This window comes from Eurosta solidaginis, chromosome 1 (genome assembly GCF_040869045.1).
Source record: "Eurosta solidaginis isolate ZX-2024a chromosome 1, ASM4086904v1, whole genome shotgun sequence".
NCBI classification, from domain to species: Eukaryota; Metazoa; Arthropoda; class Insecta; order Diptera; family Tephritidae; genus Eurosta; species Eurosta solidaginis.
In genome coordinates, this window is record NC_090319.1 from 144,577,038 (window position 1) to 144,597,574 (window position 20,537).

Genomic DNA, 20,537 nt, shown 5'->3' on the forward strand with positions numbered 1-20,537 from the left:
ATTACAAATGTGTTTAGTTCATTACAATCATAATGGTATTCACGCTCCAGTTCTCGATTGAACATATCATGCATTGGACGATTTGCTGCTGGCATGCACAATTGTACTAACGATTTGTTTGACATCGACAAACAAATGTCACCAATCCTTATCAATGCTTCTATGTAAATTCCAACTCATAATTTCCAATATTTCGAGACATTTGGTTTAAAATATCATCAGCCATATAATCCTTGAAATTATGCCACAATTCCAATGGATTAGATGGGGAGCACATTGCAATTATTATCGAAACTAATATTCGTATTTGATATGGACTGGCTATTACAGCTGAAACGGCAAGCGTATCTTCCCAATGCTTATCATCCTCCAACAAATTTAATTTTTAACATGCTTCACGATATGTAGCGCACAATTCTCCGGTATTTCAGCTGATATCACACTATCAATTTGATCCGGTGTAATTTTATCAACCAACCAAATCAAAATGTGTGCGTGCGGTAATCCCCACTTTTTCCATTCAACGGAATACATATAAAAACGCACTTCTCCAAACACTACGTTTGACAATAAAATCCATAAGTGATTTTAGTTTTAGTTTGAAAATCCGAGCAGTTATGTCGCGTCGATCAATTGGGGATTGGCCAGGAAACAAATGGTCTTTGATTTCACTCCATTGCGCATTACATGTAAAAGTAACAAACATATCCGGCCGTCCATAAGCGCGAACATACGGCATGGCATCCTGTGCATAATCATGCATGTATCGCGGGCTACCAGTATATGTTGCTGGTAATATGATCATTCTACCGATGTCATTCACATTTCCATCGTTATTCACAGCATCCCGTAAGTGAATGTATTCCTCGGACCGTAACTTAGTATGGTTGAATTTTATATAGTTTAAGCGCTCGGTCTCAATTTTTTTTTTTTTTTTTTTTTTTTTTTTTTATCCACGACAAATTGGTGAACAATCTTCTGCGTTTCAGAGTGTGAGATTCTTCAATTTCACGAATAATTAATCGATATGAATAATAATTCATAGCGCTAACTTTTTTCATTCGTTTCTGCGCCTCGATTAAAAAAAAAACAAAAATGGGGAAATTATTATTATCATATGTGAATATTGATACTCATAATGTAAAAACACATCCTAAGGTTATTCTGATCCACGTTTCGGGCAATATCTCGAAACCCTAGTCACCCAGATGTATGAAAATTACCCTCTGCTAAAGAACTCAGCAACAGCTTTCATTTGATATCCATTGTATAAACACATTCAAGGGGTATCTGGGTCCACGTTTTGGCCTATATCTCGAGACCCTAGTCACCTAGGGGCACGAAAAGTACCCTATATTAAATTACTCATCAGAAGCTTCCATTTGATACCCATATTATTCAAACACTTCGTAGGGTTATCCGGGTCCACGTTTTGACCTATAACTCAAGACCCTAGAAATTAAAAAAATTTTTTTTTACTAAAAACCTTCCCCCTATTTGATCCCTATAATATGAAAAAAGAACGAATAAAATGGGCCTCGTATCGGCCTCAAAACATGGACAGGAACGAACATTATTTCATTTATATATATATAGATGTAGGATACGTACAGTGTTGCCATTTTGGTGCTTTTGGAGCCAGATCTAGTCCTTTTTTTGCGCTTAGCTCCAAAAATTCCCGTTTAGCCCCTAGCTTTTTTTGGCCCTCTTTAAAATGTTGGCACCTTTTTTCTCCAAATCTATTTCGGCAACACTCGATACATTTATCGATAAACTGTGTTATGAGGTTGTATATTTGCTTTCCAGCTTGTGCAACAAGGTTAGGTTAGGTTGAACTGGCCGGTCCATGAGGACCTCACATAGACTGAATAAGTCCGTAGTGTTACCAGGAGTTTGTTTTAACGGCCAAACTGAAAAACCTTATCAAAAACCAGGACCTATGTTATAAAATAACTCCGTCCTCTTGGCAAATACTAGAAGCTTCCTAGGATTTAAGCCACTTGCTTCTTCTAGATCTGACAGCTGTATCACTCCTAATAGTTGAAGTCTTAGCCTGGCAAGCGCAGGGCAAGATCTTTTCGGCGCTCAAGCTGCCCCGAGGCACCGAGCCTGGTTGCAGTTGTTAACGCTGTGTTCTTTGCTACCAGGTCTACAGGTGGAATGTGCAGAATGGCATACAGTGCAGCTGTCGGGGTTGTTTTCAGGGCTCCCGTAATGCTAAGCATTGATAGTCTGCATACCCTCTCTAATTTTTTGAGGTAGGTTGCTTTTTATGTGGCTTTCCACAAAACAAGAACTCTATAGTATAGGATAGGACTTACAATCGCTGTAAAAGCCCACTGGGAAAGAGAGGGCGATAAGCCCCACGTACACCCCAGCATTCTTTTACATGCACAAAGTGCCGTTGAAGCCTTTTTCACGCTCTCCTCCACGTTGAGCTTCCATGACAGCTTACTATCTAGGATGATTCCTAGATACCTTGTGCAAGGTTTCTCCTGTAGGGGCACCCCTCCTAACTTAGGCTTGTTCCAATTTGGGACCTTGTACCTCTTTGTAAACAAGTCCATATCCGTCTTCTCCGCACTGACTTTCAACCCGCCATTAGATGCCCAGGTATGAATATCTCGAAGCGCCCGATCCATCAAAGAACTAATCATTGGAAGGCACTTTCCACTTATGACAATTGCAACGTCGTCTGCGTAAGCCGTAAGTTTTACGGGTCCCTCATCGAATCGCCTGAGCAGTTGGTTGATGACCAGCGTCCACAGCAGAGGTGATAGCACCCCTCCCTGCGGCGTTCCCTTGTCCAATGATTTCGTCGTACAAACAATCCCCATTGTGATGTAATGTTCCTGCAATTTAACATGCAGCCGATCCATCTGGTTAAGGCTGGATGTACTTTAATGTAATTAAAGCCATCCATAATCGCCCATTTTGCAACATTATTGAAAGCCCCGGCAATATCTAAGAAGACTCCTAGAGCATATTCCTTATATTCCTGGGCTTTTTCTACGCTTATTACCACCCTATGCAATGCGGTGTCTACCGACTTGCCTTTGGTGTACGCATGTTGTGATGTGGAGAGCAGCTTTTTGTCCACGTTGGACTTTATGTACACATCTATCAGCCTCACAAAGGTTTTGAGCAGAAATGATGTTAAGCTAATGGGTCTATAATCTTTGGGATAAACGTGACCGATCTTCCCGCCATTGGTAGGAAAGCTACACGAGCAGTTCTCCAAGAGTGCGGTACATGATTCAGTCTTATGCACCCATCGAATATTATTTTAAGCCATTCCACGACCGCCCTACTTGAAACTTGTAGCATGGCCGGGAATATACTATCTGGGCCCGGCGATTTAAACTTAGAAAGCGTCTTCATTGCCCATTCGATCTTGGTATCGGTCACCAAGCCCGGCACTACCGCTCCGTGATCGAAGTGTGAGTGCTGTCTGCTGGCTCTTCTAAACCATCTCCCAATGGGAAATCTGTATCGAGAAGCATCTCAAGGGATTCCTCACTATTACGTGACCATTCCCGGTTCTCTTTCTTTATTAGTCCCTGGACTATATTTCCCCTTGATAGGACTTTTCTCAACCGTGCTGTTTCGCTGGAGTACTCTATGTCCTTATAGAAACTTTTCCATGTGTTTCTCTTCGCCCTGGTAATTTCACGGTTGTAGATCCTCAGTAGATCCCTGTACTCGTCCCGATACGCTTCGCTTTCCGCGGTCTTTGCGGGCTTAAACATTTCTTTTACCTGTCTTCTTAGAAGACTCAGCTCATTGCTTCACCATGGCGGCTTTGCTTTTCCTCTGAATCTTCTTAGAGGGCAAGCTTTGTTATACGAAGTCACAAGCGTCCTTGTTAGGAATTCATTAGACTCCTCCAGTTATTCCACATTGGCAACCTCTTTGGGTTGTCCCAGTTTCGTTTCTACCTGTTTCTGGAATTTAGTCCAGTTTGTTGACCTAGGGTTTCTAAAGGTTCGTCCCTTCTCTACCCTCTTTAGGGGGATGCTGAAGCTGATATACGCATGGTCGGAAAAGGATGGTCTATCAAGAACCATCCAATCATACCTTGATATATCACGTTCGGAGCTCAGTGTAATATCAAAAACATTGCTGGATGTTGAACCAATGTATGTAGGGAAATTTCCCCTGTTGGCTATCTGCAAATTGGTTTGCAGGATGTAACAAAATAGAGATTCGCCTCTCTCGTTCGTATCTGCTCCTCCCCACGCATTGTAGTGCGCATTTGCATCCGCGCCTATGACCAACCGCCCTTTGCGCCCTTCGTCCTGTACTAGCCTCTTGCACTCCATCGGTGGAACCTCCGCAGCATGGGCCATGTAGCAGGATGCCAGGATAAGTGTCTGCTTATTCCTTTGCTCAAAGGCCACCACTACGAGGTCCTCAGTAGTGTAATTAGGCAGCATATATGAATGCAGCTGTTTCCTTACCATTATTACAGCTCGCACCCGTGCTTTCGTTTGCGCATAGTAAACGCTAAATCCGCGCGCGCTAAGTCCAGAATCCTTTCCTCCCGGTGAGAGCCACGGCTCCTGGATCAGCGCTACGTCAAACGAACTCTACTCAAGGGTTAGGAGGAGTTCGCTCGACGCCACTTTACTGTGTTGGAGGTTTATCTGTAGGACTCGCAGCACCATTGGGCTGTTTGTCCCCCGGCAGCACCTTCGTCGTGACGTCGTCGTCCTCCCCTTGCTCTTTTGGTTTAGAGTGTTCGAAGCCCCCTTCAGCCTCTTGTAACTGTTGTGCCGGGTGCTCCTCTGTGGAACTGGCTGTTGGTCCTCTTCTAACACCTTCGCAACAAGAGTTTCAACCCTTTAACTTCAGATTATAATTATTTTGTCTCTCGTACCTTATTTTCGTTATACCTTTGAAGAATATATACGAATTAAAAAATAAGATAAATGTATAGACTAATTCATGGAAAGAAAGATACGTAATATATGTCGAGACCTCATGATTAATAGAGCAATTAAGGCAACGCTTGCCCCACTATAGAAACGCTTAGAAAAATAGATTTCTTTTCGGTTGAAAACACATTGAGAATTGTAAAACCTCAAAGGTTTTCATATTTCACGAATGAAAAAAAAAAAAAAACAAGTATAGTACCTATGAAATAACGAGATTACAAATGCAGTGGAAAAATATCTATCTCAAAAATTGGAAAAATTGACTTCAACATTAAGTTTTTAACTCAGTTGAGCAGAGCTCACAGAGTATATTAACTTTGATTGGATAACGGTTGGTTGTGCAGGTATAAAGGAATCGAGATAGATATAGACTTCCATATATCAAAATCATCAGTATCGAAAAAAAATTTGATTGAACCATGTCCGTTCGTCCGTCCGTCCGTTAACACGATAACTTGAGTAAATTTTGAGGTATCTTGACGAAATTTGGTATGTAGGTTCGTGAGCACTCATCTCAGATCGCTATTTAAAAATAACGATATCGGACTATAACTACGCCCACTTTTTCGATATCGAAAATTTCGAAAAATCGAAAAAGTGCGATAATTCATTACCAAAGACGGATAAAGCGATGAAGCTTGGTAGGTGGGTTGAACTTATGACGCAGAATTGAAAATAAGTAAAATTTTGGGCAAAGAAGGTAATTTAGAAGTTTTGCAAGCTGTAATTTGGCAGTCGTTGAAGATAGCATGATGAAATTTGGCAGGAACGTTACTCCTATAACTATATGCATGCTTAATAAAAATAAGCAAAATCGGAGAACTACCACGCCCACTTTTAAAAAACAATTTTTTTTAAAGTGAAATTTTTACAAAAAATGTAATATCTTTACAGTATATAAGTAAATTATGTCAACATTCAACTCCAGTAATGATATGGTGCAACAAAATACAAAAATAAAAGAATGGGCGTGGCTCCGCCCTTTTTCATTTGATTTGTCTATGATACATTTAATGCCATAAGTCGAACAAAAATTTACCAATCCTTGTGAAATTTGGTAGGGTCTTAGATTCTAGGACGATAACAGTTTTCTGTGAAAAAGGGCGAAATCGGTTGAAGCCACGCCCAGTTTTTTTACACAGTCGACCGTCTGTCCTTCCGCTCGGCCGTTAACACGATAACTTGAGCAAAAACCGATATATCTTTACTTAACTCAGTGCACATAATTATCTGAACTCACTTTGTATTGATATAAAAAATGGCCGAAATCCGACTATGACCACGCCCAATTTTTCGATATCGAAAATTACGAAAAATTAAAAAAATGCCATAATTCTATACCAAATACGAAAAAAGGGATGAAACATGGTAATTGGATTGGCTTAACGCAAAATATAACTTTAGGAAAAAACTTTGTAAAATGGGTGTGACACCTACCATATTAAATAGAAGAAAATGGAAAAAGTTCTGCAGGGCGAAATCAAAAGCTTTCATGGAAGGAATACTGTTCGTGGTATTACATATATAAATAAATTCGCGGTGCCCGACAGATGATGTTCTGGGTCACCCTGGTCCACATTTTGGCGATATCTCGAAAACGCCTTCACATATACAACTACCACCCCTCCCTTTTAAAATTCTTATTGATACCTTTAATTTGACACCCATATTGTACAAACACATTATAGAGTCACCCCTGGTCCACCTTTATGGCGATATATCGAAAAGGCGTACACCTATAGAACTAAGGCCCACTCCCTTTTAAAATACTCATTATCACCTTTCATTTGATACCCATATCGTACAAACAAATTCTAGAGTCACCCCTGGTCCACCTTTATTTCGATATATCGAAAAGGCGTCCACCTATAGAACTAAGGCCCACTCCCTTTTAAAATACTCATTAACACCTTTCATTTGAGACGCATATCATAAACAAATTCTAAAGTCACCCCTGGTCCACCTTTATGGCGATATCTCGAAAAGGCGTCCACCCATAGAACTAAGGCACACTCCCTTTTAAAATACTCATTAACACCTTTCATTTGATACACATATTGTACAAACGCATTCTAGAGTCATCCCTGGTCCACTTTTGGCGATATCTCGAAAAGGCGTCCACCTATAAAACTAAGGCCCACTCCCTTTTAAAATACTCATTAACACCCTTCATTTGATACCCATATCGTACAAACAAATTCTAGAGTCACCCCTGGTCCACCTTTATGGCGATATCTCGAAAAGGCGTCCACCCATAGAACTAAGGCCCACTCCCTTTTAAAATACTCATTAACACCTTTCATTTGATACCCATATCGTACAAACAAATTCTAGAGTGACCCCTGGTCCACCTTTATGGCGATATCTCGAAAAGGCGTCCACCTATAGAACTAAGGCCCACTCCCTTTTAAAATACTCATTAACACCTTTCATTTGATACCCATATCGTACAAACAAATTCTAGAGTCACCCCTGGTCCACCTTTATGGCGATATCTCGAAAAGCCGTCACCCTATAGAACTAAGGCCCAATTCCTTTTAAAATACTCATTAACACCTTTCTTTTGATACCCATATCGTACAAACAAATTCTAGAGTCACCCCTGGTCCAACTTTATGGCGATATCTCGAAAAGGCGTCCACCTATAGAACTGAGGCCAACGCCCTTTTAAAAAACTCATTAACACCTTTCTGTTGATACCCATATCGTACAAACAAATTCTAGAGTCACCCCTGGTCCACCTTTATGGCGATATCTCGAAAAGGTGACCACCTATAGAACTATGGCCCACTCCCTCTTAAAATACTCTTTAATACCTTCCATTTGATACACATGTCATACAAACTCATTCCAGGGTTACCCTAGGTTCATTTTCCTACATGGTGATTTTCCCTTATTTTGTCTCCATAGCTCTCAACTGAGTATGTAATGTTCGGTTACACCCGAACTTAGCCTTCCTTACTTGTTGGTTTTTTGTTAAACAATATAACAGTATAATTCCAAAAGCTTATCGATTTTGTGCTGTCACTAAGAATTGCTGAAGTTGGAAGAACGTTTTCAAACATGAGTTTGATTAAAAGCAAGCACAGAAACAAAATGAGTTTAGTTATGTTGAATTCGCTTCTGACAATAAGAAGTGGTCTTAAGCGACTGAATAAATGCTGCCATGACTTTAAAATAAGCAACGATCTCTTAAGATTAATGAACACAAAAAATATTTATGAGTGTAGCAAAAATAATAATTCATCTTCTGAGGACGAAATCATAGATTTTGAAGCCTAAGGCCCTTCAGACATATCTCGTCCCAACATAAACTTGATTATCGCACACGTGTATTTTAATGGTGATTCGTACACACGTAGGACGTTAAAATTTAAATTAATTTTCATCGGCCAACATTTTGGCGTGTCGTATTTTTGGCGAACCTATAGACGTGTCGTCATTGTAGTAGTGTGAAAAATACTTCTTACTTTTTAATGATACCTTACCGCAAATGGCAAAACGAAAGTTAAAAATGTATTTTTGTTATTAAAAATTATAAAATGAACTATAAAAACAGTATTATTTATGTACTCTCTTGTACCTTATTTATTTTTTTTTTGTTAGTTTTCTATAACTTTGCTTAAGTTTGATTTGAAATAAATGTGAAAACTTACATATACTTTTAGCTATTTTTGCAAAAGGTTTTGGATTTTCTTGAAGAAATTTAGCTCTTTCTATCCCTTTTTTCTAGATTCTAGCCCCAAAGAAATGTTTTGTGTGGCAATACTGGATACGTTACTACATTTAGCATTTACCGCAAAAGATATATATTGTTAAAAATTTATTTACATATATCGCTCATTTGCTGCAACGTCGGCATAACTCAAAAAACACGACTTTTGAGTTAATAACGTATAAACGTACCCAATATCATGATCTGTGTTGTATAAAAAAAATCTTCGTGATCAGTTAAAAATTTAGCACGTGTTATAGAAATGAAAATATGCCTTTATATGGCCAATTTTCCGGCAGCTAACGTTACATTCGCATGGAGTTTTTATTTAGTTTATACGAAATAATAACAAAAATGTTAGAAACGTCAAAGTTTCTTCTACTTATGCTATCAGGTAGACCTATACCTTCATTTTAAGAGTAAAATTAATTTGATGACTACCATACCGTAAAAGTTATAAGCGCGTGAAACGCACTGCTAACGTAACATCATTTGGAAGTGAGATCAAGATACAGATCATGTTTGGTTTAATGTCTGCGAACTTGCTAAGACAATCATCCCAATTTTACTTCCTGTTATATAGCAAGGATGCCACAAGGTCATGGCATACCGCTTAACCAAAATCTTTAGGATTTTTTAACGTAATTTAACATAAAATAAGGCACTGCCTACGTTACACAAAGCACTGCTAACGTTACACGTGCGAAAACTGAGTATCTCTACATATAATAAAATTGTAACCGTTGATCTCTGTACATTGCAGATATACAGAAAATAAAAAAAGGAGCCAGTGGAATCCAAATGAACAGTTTTAAAATTTCTGTCGGTCTTACTGTCTGTCTGTCTTTATGTTTGTGCGCGGGTCACAAAAAATTGGAATGATGGAATTGAATGAAACTTTCACCATTGCATTACTAGATGTCTACTTTAACCCTCTAACCGGCCAATTTTTGTTTTCAATGAAAAAACTCATACCTATTAATTCTAGTGCGATAAACTCGAATTTGAAGTCAGATTACCAAAACAGTTAATAATTTTTCCCCCAGGGCTGAAAAACCCCACTCCGCCTTTAGGCGGACCTGCCTGTTTACGGGTACTTGAAATGAACGAGAAAGAATTTTCTTATGTATTTTTATTAACAAAAAACGTTAAAAGAGTATTGAATTATTGTTTATGGAATAATTGGAAACATTTATTTTTAGCTGATAAGCATACGTAAGATTATATTTTGTGCAAAATATTTGAGTTTCTGATTTACAACCAGGCATTTTGCACACCCTTTATTGCTCCGATCCAAAGAATCAGGTATATGATCAATGCCATCGTAAAGAATATCAATCGGTGGTGCGTTGGTTTTTTTATTCGGCTTCCATTGGTCACTTGGAGAAGCACTAGCTGGTCGCCCCACTGGTCTCCTTAAAAGTTTTTGAGAGCTACAAAGTATCTCAAGTACTTTAACTCGAAAATCCGGGAGTTTCACATTTGTAAGCTGATGATTTGCGGTAATTCGACGATAGAGCAGGTATGCACTTACCATTGCCATATCTATAAGATGATAAAATATATTAAGCGTCCACTTCCTCGTTTTCATCCGAATATAATAGCGTCCTAGTAAGGCGCCCATGAGATCAACTCCCCCGCCCCCCCCCCCCCCCCCCCCCCCCCCCATATGATAGTTGTGTAATAATATTAGGGCAGGCCATTTCAATATATTGCTTATAATTCCTGTCGTATCTAATTGTCTTTCTTGGTGGCATTTCATCAGATGCAACTCTAAACTGCTTTACACCTGCGTATGTTGAAGCCAAGACAACGGCTTTTGTGTCCTTCTATACAACAGTAGTTATTTCAATACCATAAGCAGTACCCAGAAACTCTTCTGAATAACCTCGATCTTTTTTGCAAACATCTTTATCCTTAGACAGCTTGCAGGTTGGAATTCGATTGGCACCTTCCTACCTAGGGATAGAATTCCTCGACTTCGCAAGTAAACCAAAAGTGGAAGCGATGTGTAAAAGTTATCAAACTACAATTTGTAGTTCTTAAAATCAGGGATCGTTTGTGACAAACGAACAACGACATTTGAGGTTGCCCCCAAATCAGGGACGCCTTCAAATACATCATTGTCGCCTGCACCTTTACAAAATTCAAATCTGTACGCGAACCCGAATGAGTCGCCTGGGCAAATAACTTTTTTCCATATTTGTGTGGTTTAGCTGGCATGTATTATCTCAAAGCACACATCATCTTCATATGAGCTGCATTCGGTTAGTAGTTTTTGCGAGAAAGTCGTTAGTAGAAGCATTTCCTAGTTCCTGAATGTAATTATCAATTTGCTCAAAATCCCTATCTGATATAACTAACTCTTCAGTTTCACTCCCGTCTTCGCTTATCTCATCTTCAGAACGGTCATCGTCGTCACCTAAAGCTTCCATGAATTCTGCAATTTCTTCATCAGACAACTGTGACAACTTGAGCCTTTTGGAGTAATCCATTTCAGTAATATAAGTTCGTCTACTGAAGAACAAACGTATGGTTAGTATGATTTTCGCTATAAAAAAACCAGCGGAGTAGGCAACTCCGCCTTTAGGCAGACTATACGTTTTGGCCAATAATACTATAATCTTTTTTTATAATTCCGCATCATATTCACATATTTCAATCTTTAACAATTAGTCTACTTACCAATAATTTTTTTTTTGACGATCGAAACATGTTTTATCACTTATATTATAGTTACCAAAACCACTTCTTGCAAAAATAATATTTGTAGTCAGTGCACTCTATTTTTCCAACTAGAATGATTATAACGGCACCCTGCTAACACTTACAACTTTAAAATCAAGGCAGCCGCATTGATCTAATAATTAGCGAACATGATGCATTAAAAATTGTACGAAAAAATTGGAGGTACACATGTTTTACCAGTTTAATCTAACCCCGCCTAAAGGCGGGCTTGCCGGCTAGAGGGCCTAAGATTTAAGATATCCCTTATTTCGATAGCTCAACCAATTTTGGAGTTATCGACCAATATGTGGACCAAGGGTGATCCAAAATGTGTTAGTACAATATGGATATCAAATAAAAGGTACTGATGAGTGCTGCAATAAGTAATTCTATTAAATTCAATATCTCGAATGGTTTCCGAGATATCTCCTTAAATATTGGAGGGAAATGGATAAGGTTTGTAAGATTCATTGAGACCTTCATCCTAATTTTACTTTATGATATATCGCATGGCTGTGACAAGGCTGGTTGTGATTGTATTACACAAAGCATGGAATGTTACAGTTACGAAAATTGAGTAAGCAAATTTAATTATTCTCGAAATAATTTCTGTTTTTTTCGTTGGCGAACGTAGATGGGCTTGAACTGCCTTAGAGACAGCCTTTCCTAGCGACTGGACAGATTTGTAGGCCGTGTGGCGTTCACTCTTATCATCGTCGCTAACAGCTACATTTTCATGATTGACTTTAGCCAATCTCATTCCTGCCCGACACTTTCTTACCCTCTCACGAACAGCTTCTCGATTTGCTTTTTGAATTTCATTCATAGCTTTCAGTGGTAATTTTTTCACATCCGCTCTCTTTTTTCCCTATATTTTTTCAATAATACCGCTTGTTGTTTTTTTTTTTGTAGTCCCCATATTGAGGCGAGTTCTTCAAGTTTTCTTTATATTTTTTATTTTGCTGAGCTTTCCTCTCCTGCGTAAGAGAACGGAAAGGAACAATTTTATTTTAAATAAAAAATCACTGCTAACGTTACATATTAGTTAAGCTAACAATGTCTTCAAATCTTTGGAAATTTAACTTTTTTTAATTGAACCGTGAGATATACGTGTAATATTAAAAAAATATATAAACAAATTAAATTAAAACGTATTTTAACATGTTTAAAAAAAAACTTTTTTGGTTTTGCACTGCTAACGTTGCATACGATTTTTGCGGCATTTATTTTTCACATAACTGCTAGTTGGAACATAACTTTTTTAAAAACTTTACGCGTTATGATATTATAGCTAATTTTCTAATAGATAAAACTTGAACTGCTAAATTCAGTCGCAACAAACACGTTGTATTTACCTTTTTGTTTGCTGAACTACTTCCGACCATATTTTTTTTTTTATTCACAACGTTTTATAAAAAGAGCAAAAGGTTAATTTAAAACGACTAAAATTGAATGACACTATTTTCAACAGCTACTATAATATATCATGAACCCCGCAAGATCCCAGTGCTTGGAATATTAGACCAAAAAAAAAAAAACTACTTGGTTTACTTTCCCAGAAAATCGGTCATATGCGCAACATATGGCAGTTAAAATCTTTGAATGGCTCTCCTGAAAAATTGTGTTTTTTGAGTTATGACGACGTTGCAGCAAATGAGCGATATGTATACTTGCAGGTTAATATTCAACCTATGTATATATTAATGTTAATTTAATTTTCTTTTACAGGCCTTGCCATATTGCCTTTCGCTAATTTACACTACTTTATGATAAATCTTCCACGCCCATCATATTTTTAACAGAGAGGACGCTCGTTATTTGCATACATTTAAATATACGTTACATACATACACGTGATTTGGAATTCGTGTTCTATTAGTACACATACATAAAAATGTATTAAAGAAGAGAAATAAGCGCATTAGCCATGATTTCGTGCTAGAAATGTGAAGAAGCATTTAAAGTCTAATAACACAGATATTGAAAAAGGCACCATAATCTAGTGTAAAGCAGTAAACATAGAAAATACAAAGTGGCATGAGCGATCTATCAGCATTTCGTAAATATGATGATAACGAGTGCAGTGGGCCTAGACCACCAGTACCCGGAGAAGAAAGTAGAGCTAAAAAGGTAACTAAGAAAATAGCGTTTATACATATGTATTTATAATATATGGTATTGGAATATGATAATCACCACGGAAGTATTTATTCAAAGGCATTTTTTTGATGTCAAACAATATGGTAAATAATATAATTAAAAAAATGTTTTCAAGTTAAACGGTTTTATTGAAAACAATACTTACATTAAGTAATAATAATACTAAAAGATAGAAAATAATTAGGTATGTCCTAGCTACTCGCCATCACACACCTCATGAATCTAGGGCGTTGATCAGACAAATAAATAAAAGCGTGGGTCGCGTCAAATTTCTATTGAAAATCAACCGCTCATATCTTTACAAATCATATTTTCATATATGTAAGTAGGATCCTACGATTGTAATGGTAAGGTAACCCGATCTGGACGAATGTATTGTATAACATTTTCGAAATTAATTATTGGAGCTTTCAAGTTTTGTAAAAAATAATAGGATCCTAAGATTGTAATAGTAAGGTGGACTGATCTGGACGAATGTACTGTATAACATTTTAATAATTAAACATAGTAGCTTTTAAGTTTTGTAAACAATAACGAATGTAAAAAAATGTATAAAAGGAGAAATCATTTGTAAAATTGTATGAGTTCAATTCTATCGTCAAATCAAATTGTACTTCTATTTTTAAACGTTTTTAAATAAAATAAATACATTTTTATAAAGTAAAAACCGAAAATCCCATAAATTGGTGGCTGAACCGAATTGTCGTGAAAAAGCTTAACTATTCAAAATCGCCTAATTTTTATTTTATTCAAATATTTTCGCGAATCGAAATGTTTTAAAAGAACTGATAATCCGCTTAATACAAGAAACGAAATTTTCAAGAACGTACATCGTATAAATTGAAAGGGATAACTTATCCGAAAACTGTTTGTGTGCTAAAAGCGAGAAAATATGAAAGATGCTGAAAACTAATTTGCAATCAATTGAAAAGGAGTCTAACTAAAGAGGTCAAAGGGAGAAAGAAGAGGACAAAAAAGGAAAAGAATGGTAATGCAAGAGAAAGCCTAGAAAGGGATTTAAAGAAGCAAATAAGAAGGTCAAAAAGAAGAAGAATGATGATTCAAGAGGCAGCCTAGAAGGGGATTTAAAGAAGATTTCTAGGGGAACGGAGTTAACCGATTTTGCCGTCAAGCGAAAGAGGAAGGAAGGAAAAGATATTCCAAAAAGGAAGAAGGAAATAAATACGAAGAAAGAAGAAAATATATGCGAAAGAAGAAGAAGAGAAGAAATACGAAAGAAAAGAAATGAAAACAGATAAGTAAAATAGCAGTAGAGAAGAAATTACATTTGTATTAATACATCAAAAATATACATCAAAAATATAAACTCATTGCCTTGCAGATGCCGTTCGGAGTCGGCATAAAACATGTAGGTCCCGTCCGGCCGATTTGTAGGGAAAATCAATAGGAGCACGACGCGAATTGGAAGAGAAGCTCGGCCTTAGATCTCTTCGGAAGTTATCGCGCCTTACATTTATTTTTTTTATGTTGAAGTTTTATGTGATAGATGGAGATGCAATTGATTATGAAGTCATTATAGGAAATACAATTTTTGAGTTTGTTGACATGAAAATTACTAAGAACCGTGTTGAATGCTTTAAGAATTTCAGCATGAAAGGGCATGAAAACTACAAAGAACAAAAATTTATAGAAAAGGACGGCGATGAATTACTTAATGAATTCAGCTATCTTTTCACCTTAATGTTGTACATTCATGTGAAGTTAAAAAGCTGATGAATGAGTACGTCACATTTTCAAAGCTCAGTGGAAATGAAAATAGTTTTAAGCGATGGCACTCCTGTTTTCCAACGGCCTAGAAGAATTTCTTTTGATGGTCAGCGTGTAGTAGATAAACAAGTTTCGGATTGGTTGCGCGATGGTATTATACAGCCAAGTACATAGAGCTAAGAAGGTAAGTACACAAAAAGCAAGTACACACACACAGCGTGTCTATAGTATGAATAAGTGCATGTGTAGCGGTGTGACTTTTATGTTAAATTTTTTATATTAAAATGATTTTTTAATTTTTTTTTATTTATGGATAACAGTGCATATAATTTGTCTACCTTAGATTTTTGGTTTAGCAGAAAACGGTTCCACATTTTTTCATCTTGTCTATTTATATATAAGATATAAAACATTTTAGATATCTTTTGGAAGGGCGACAATTTACAGTTTATACGAACCATAAACCTTTGACTACTGCTTTAAATTCAAAAACAGAACGAAGTCCTAGACAAACGAGACACTTGGAATTTATAGCACAATTTATTGATGACATACAATACATTAAAGGAGAATCCAATGTTGTAGCAGAGCTTTTGAGGTTAATGCAATATATAATACAGAACTGAATTTTAAAACTTTACACTGAACAACAAAAAGATGATGACTTAAATCAACTTGTATCTGATTCTCAATATCTAAATTTAAAACTAATTTCCCATTTTAAATTTTAATATTTGGTGTGAAATTTCAGGAGAAACTCCTAGGCCATTTGTACCGAGTAATTTGCGAAAAACAGTATTTGATCTTTTACATAGAATAGCACATCCGGGTACAAGAGCTACACGACGGCTCATAGTTAAAAAATATTATTGGCCTAATATGAATAAGGATATTAATATTTGGTCAAAAGAGTGTGTTAATTGTCAAAAGTATAAAGTTTATCGTCATACAAAATCCCCTGTTGTCAAAATTCAATTTCCCAAGAATAGATTTGAACACATCCATTTAGATAAAGTTGGACCATTACCTATTTCAAAAGGACATCGCTTTATTTTAACGATTATTGATGAATATACTCGTTGGTCTAAAGGAATATGCATTAAAAGATATTTCAGCAACTACAAATGCAAATAAGTTTTTTAGAGAATATATTTCTCGGTTTGGAGTTCCGTTAAAGATAACAATTGATCAAGGTAGCCAATTTATATCGAAATTGTTTTCAGAGTTAACTAAATTACTTGGTAGTCACCAAATTACAACATCCGCATATCACCATCAAGGAAATGGTATGGTTGAAAGGTTTCATAGCCAATTAAAGACTATTATAATAGCTAGAGAGGACACAAATTACTTGGTTTGCGATCTATTTACAAAGAAGATATTTTGGCTACACCGGCGGTAATGGTTTTCGGTCAGAATTTACGTTTGCCAGGGGAACTTGTTGTGCCATCAGCTAAAAATTTCTCATCAACTGAAATTTAAGGTAATCTACATGAACATTTTCGAAATGTTAGATCAAATTTAAGTCATCATAAAGATTCTGATACTGGAATTTACGTTCCAAAAGATCTTCAACCTTTAAAATTTGCATTTGTTCGAGTCATTAATAAACATTCATTACAAAAACCATATGAAGGACCTTACAAAATTGTGGAAAAAGATCAAAAATGTTTTAAACTTGAAATAGATAATAAAATTAAAACTCTTCCTATTGATATTGTTACGAATATTAGCAAAACTAAGGGGATATCATGCACATCCATAGATCAATCATTATGTATCTACTACATAACCGAAATAATAATTGCGTCTACACATATGTACCATGTACGTATACGAGCAGCGGAGAGTCAATGCACAAACACATGCATATATCTGAGATACTCCTGAAAGTATGCAATGAGAAAAACTATAAAATCATGCAATTGTAGTTACAGCTGAGAAGTTTGAGAGCTGCTGAACTAGTAGATTCTGGAAGCGCCTAGAAGATGCGAACGTTGAAATCCGAGAGTATAAAAGGCGGCAATTGTAGAGGCGCTGGAATTCAGTTTGATTTGAGGTTTCGATTCAGACGCTATCTATCGAGCAATAGCAGTATTATTTTGATAGTAGAATTTCATTTGAGCTATCAATCAGTTTGGTTATTAAGCAAGCTATTAGTTGCAAAGTTTGAGTGTTATTGTGAAGTACTTTAATAAAGGCCATTTTGCATTATTAAATATTGGAGTTATTTATTCAACAGTTTAGTGATTCGAACTCAGCAGAAGATTGCAAATAAGGGGAATTGCAAGTAAATTCGTTACAATTGGTGTCAGAAGAGGAATTGTTGAATAAATTCCAGACAAGGACAACAAAGACATGGCAAAGTTCAGTGAATTCAAGATCCAGCAACTGAAGAAGGAGTTGGAGAGCCGTGGATTGAATACAACCGGCATTAAACTCGAACTTCAGGCACGACTACGAGAGGCAATGGAATTAGAAGGAATTGACGTGGAAGAGTATGACTTTCATCTTGAAGGCGAGGAAACCACAAAAATGGAAGAGACAGTTAGGCAGACAGTACGAGCACAGACTTGAACAAGATTTTGGCGGCAATATCTGCTCAAGCATCGACAGTGGCTTCTCAACTGGAATCGCAAAATACAGATATAACATCTCAACTGGCATCTCAACTAGAAGAACAGAAAACTTATATGTCATCTCAACTAGAAGAACAGAAAACGTATATGTCATCACAGATGGAATCGCAGGAGAACCGTATAACATCGAAGATTGAAGCACAAGGAACACGAATATCCGAAATGCCGGCACAAATATCAGCGCAGATCTCTGCACAACTGGAAGAGCAAGAAGGACGTATTTCTTCGAAGATGGAGGCGCAAGACACAAAAATTTTGCAACTTGAGAACAAAATCGATGCCGAGATTGAAACATTGCGAGGTCATATACAGGAGTTGCAACTAATTCGCCCAGTTGTTTCAGCAAGCAATACGAAGGTAAAAACTCCATCTTTTGACGGCTCTGTTCCTTTCCAGGTCTTTAAGCTACAGTGTGAGAAGACCGCAACAGTGAACAACTGGAATGCTGAAGATAAAGTTGCTGCACTATTCATGGCGTTGAAAGGGCCTGCAGCTGAGATTTTACAAATCATTCCAGAGGGCGAACGGAACTGTTATGAAGCATTGATGGGCGCTCTAGAGAGACGATACGGAACTGAGCATAGGAGACAGATATACCAAATGGAGTTGCTGAACCCCTTCCAGAGGCCTGGTGAAACATTACAAGAGTTTGCGTCGGATATTGAAAGGCTAGCACATTTAGCGAATGCGGACGCACCCGTGGAATACACTGAACAGCGTCGCTTCTGTGTAAGCCAATTTTCAAAGCACGCCGTGTGGAAGTAGAAAGGCCAGAGTGGGTAGACGCAATATTGGAGGCGCTGAAAGGATCGCAAAAGCGGAGTGAAAAAGTTATCAAATGCTTCAAATGCGGGAAGTCCGGTCACATTGCACGTCATTGCGATCTTGGTCCTAATAGTTCCAACAATGTGGGTGGCCGTAAACGCAAAGCTGGAGGAGATGAGCAAGAGCGAGTAAGATGTAGAGATCGAGAGCTAGATCCAGCTATTGAATGCCCTGTGATATCTGTGTTGCAAATTGGTAGAAAATTGAGCAGTCTTACCGTCAGAGGGAATGTGGATGGTAAAGAACTTGTACTGACTGTAGATACGGGCGTATCTCATTCCTTGATCCGATCTGACTTTGTCAACAGGAGAATAAAAGCGTTACCTAAAGCAAGGTTGCGTACGGTCACTGGCGAGTATAACCAAGTTCAGGGAGAAGTGATATGTGAAGTCTTGATTGGAAAGGTCATGGTTCTACACAAATTCGTTGTGGCGAAGATCGTTGAAGAAGTCATATTGGGAGTAGACTTCTTGGTTGATAATGACATCAAGATCGATATGCAGAGAAGGGTGATACGTTACGAGAACCAGGATATACCACTTAACTTCAAGTTGGTGAATTGTTCAGTAGTAATCGAGTAATGGTGGAGAAGACTCGACAAAGGCCACGAAAGTCAAAAGAAAAGGTTGATGGATCGAATGGGCCAAATAAAGCGAAATTAAAAGTACCTGCGAGAAAAAGACTGGCATTGACAAACCCTAATGGACGCACTAAAACAACTGAAAGAATTTTTCAGAAAGAATGCAAGGGTGGTTTCAAGCCATTGCGCACTACTGTTGTGAAACATCAAGACGATAATGATGATGCAAAGTCAATCTGTCAAGTGCAAGCTCTGCGAAGAAGTTCATTGGCCAAACAACAGAGTGCGAGGGAACGATCAAGAATAATGAGTAGTAAGACGAAACGCAGGTACAAGGAGAACAAAAATTCAGAAGGTTTCTTGGAGGGAGAATTGGTACTGTTAAACAACCCTCACCGGCGGAAAGGTGTTCCAGCCAAATTTCGGTGCTGTTGGGAAGGCCCGTACAAAGTTGTGAAGAAGATCAGTGATACCATCTACCGCATACAAACCACTAGGAAACCACGGATTTGGAGATGCTAGCGGCGTTTAGATCGGGAGATTTGTCTGATCGGGACGATCAGACTTGGGTGGAGGGCAGTGTTACGAATATTAGCAAAACTAAGGGGTGCTGCCAACTCTAAGCTGGTGCTAAACAGTGATATCATGCACATCCATAGATCAATCATTATGTATCTACTACATAAACGAAACAATAATTGCGTCTACACATATGTACCATGTACGTATACGAGCAGCGGAGAGTCAATGCACAAACACATGCATATATCTGAGATACTCCTGAAAGTATGCAATGAGAAAAACATAAAATCATGCAATTGTAGTTACAGCTGAGAAGTTTGAGAGCTGCTGGACTGTAGATTCTGAAAGCGCCTAGAAGATGCGAACGTTGAAATCCGAGAGTATAAAAGGCTGCAATTGTAGAGGCGCTGGAATTCAGTTTGATTTGAGGTTTCGATTCAGACGCTATCTAGCGAGCAATAGTAGTATTATTTTGTTAGTAGAGTTTCATTTGAGCTATCAATCAGTTTGGTTATTAAGCAAGCTATTCGTTGCAAAGTTTGAGTGTTATTGTGAAGTACTTTAATAAAGGCCATTTTGCATTATTAAATATTGCAGTTATTTATTCAACAGTTTAGTGATTCGAACTCAGCAGAAGATTGCAAATAAGGGGAATTGCAAGTAAATTCGTTACAATATATTAAAACCTGCAATAATTGAAACAA

The 20,537-nt window shown here is 37.5% G+C and overlaps 1 protein-coding gene across 6 annotated transcripts in view; it reads left to right on the forward strand.

Moving 5' to 3' along the window:
* LOC137236858 (axin-like) overlaps positions 1 to 20,537 on the forward strand; it is a 1,106,688-nt gene that overhangs the window by 362,859 nt on the left and 723,292 nt on the right. For all 6 annotated transcript variants that reach the window (XM_067759895.1, XM_067759900.1, XM_067759901.1 and 3 more), the window contains exon 2: positions 13,108 to 13,509. In XM_067759895.1, the coding sequence (XP_067615996.1) occupies positions 13,417 to 13,509 (93 nt within the window). In that variant the 5' untranslated portion in view covers positions 13,108 to 13,416. The remainder of the gene's footprint in view (positions 1 to 13,107; positions 13,510 to 20,537) is intronic.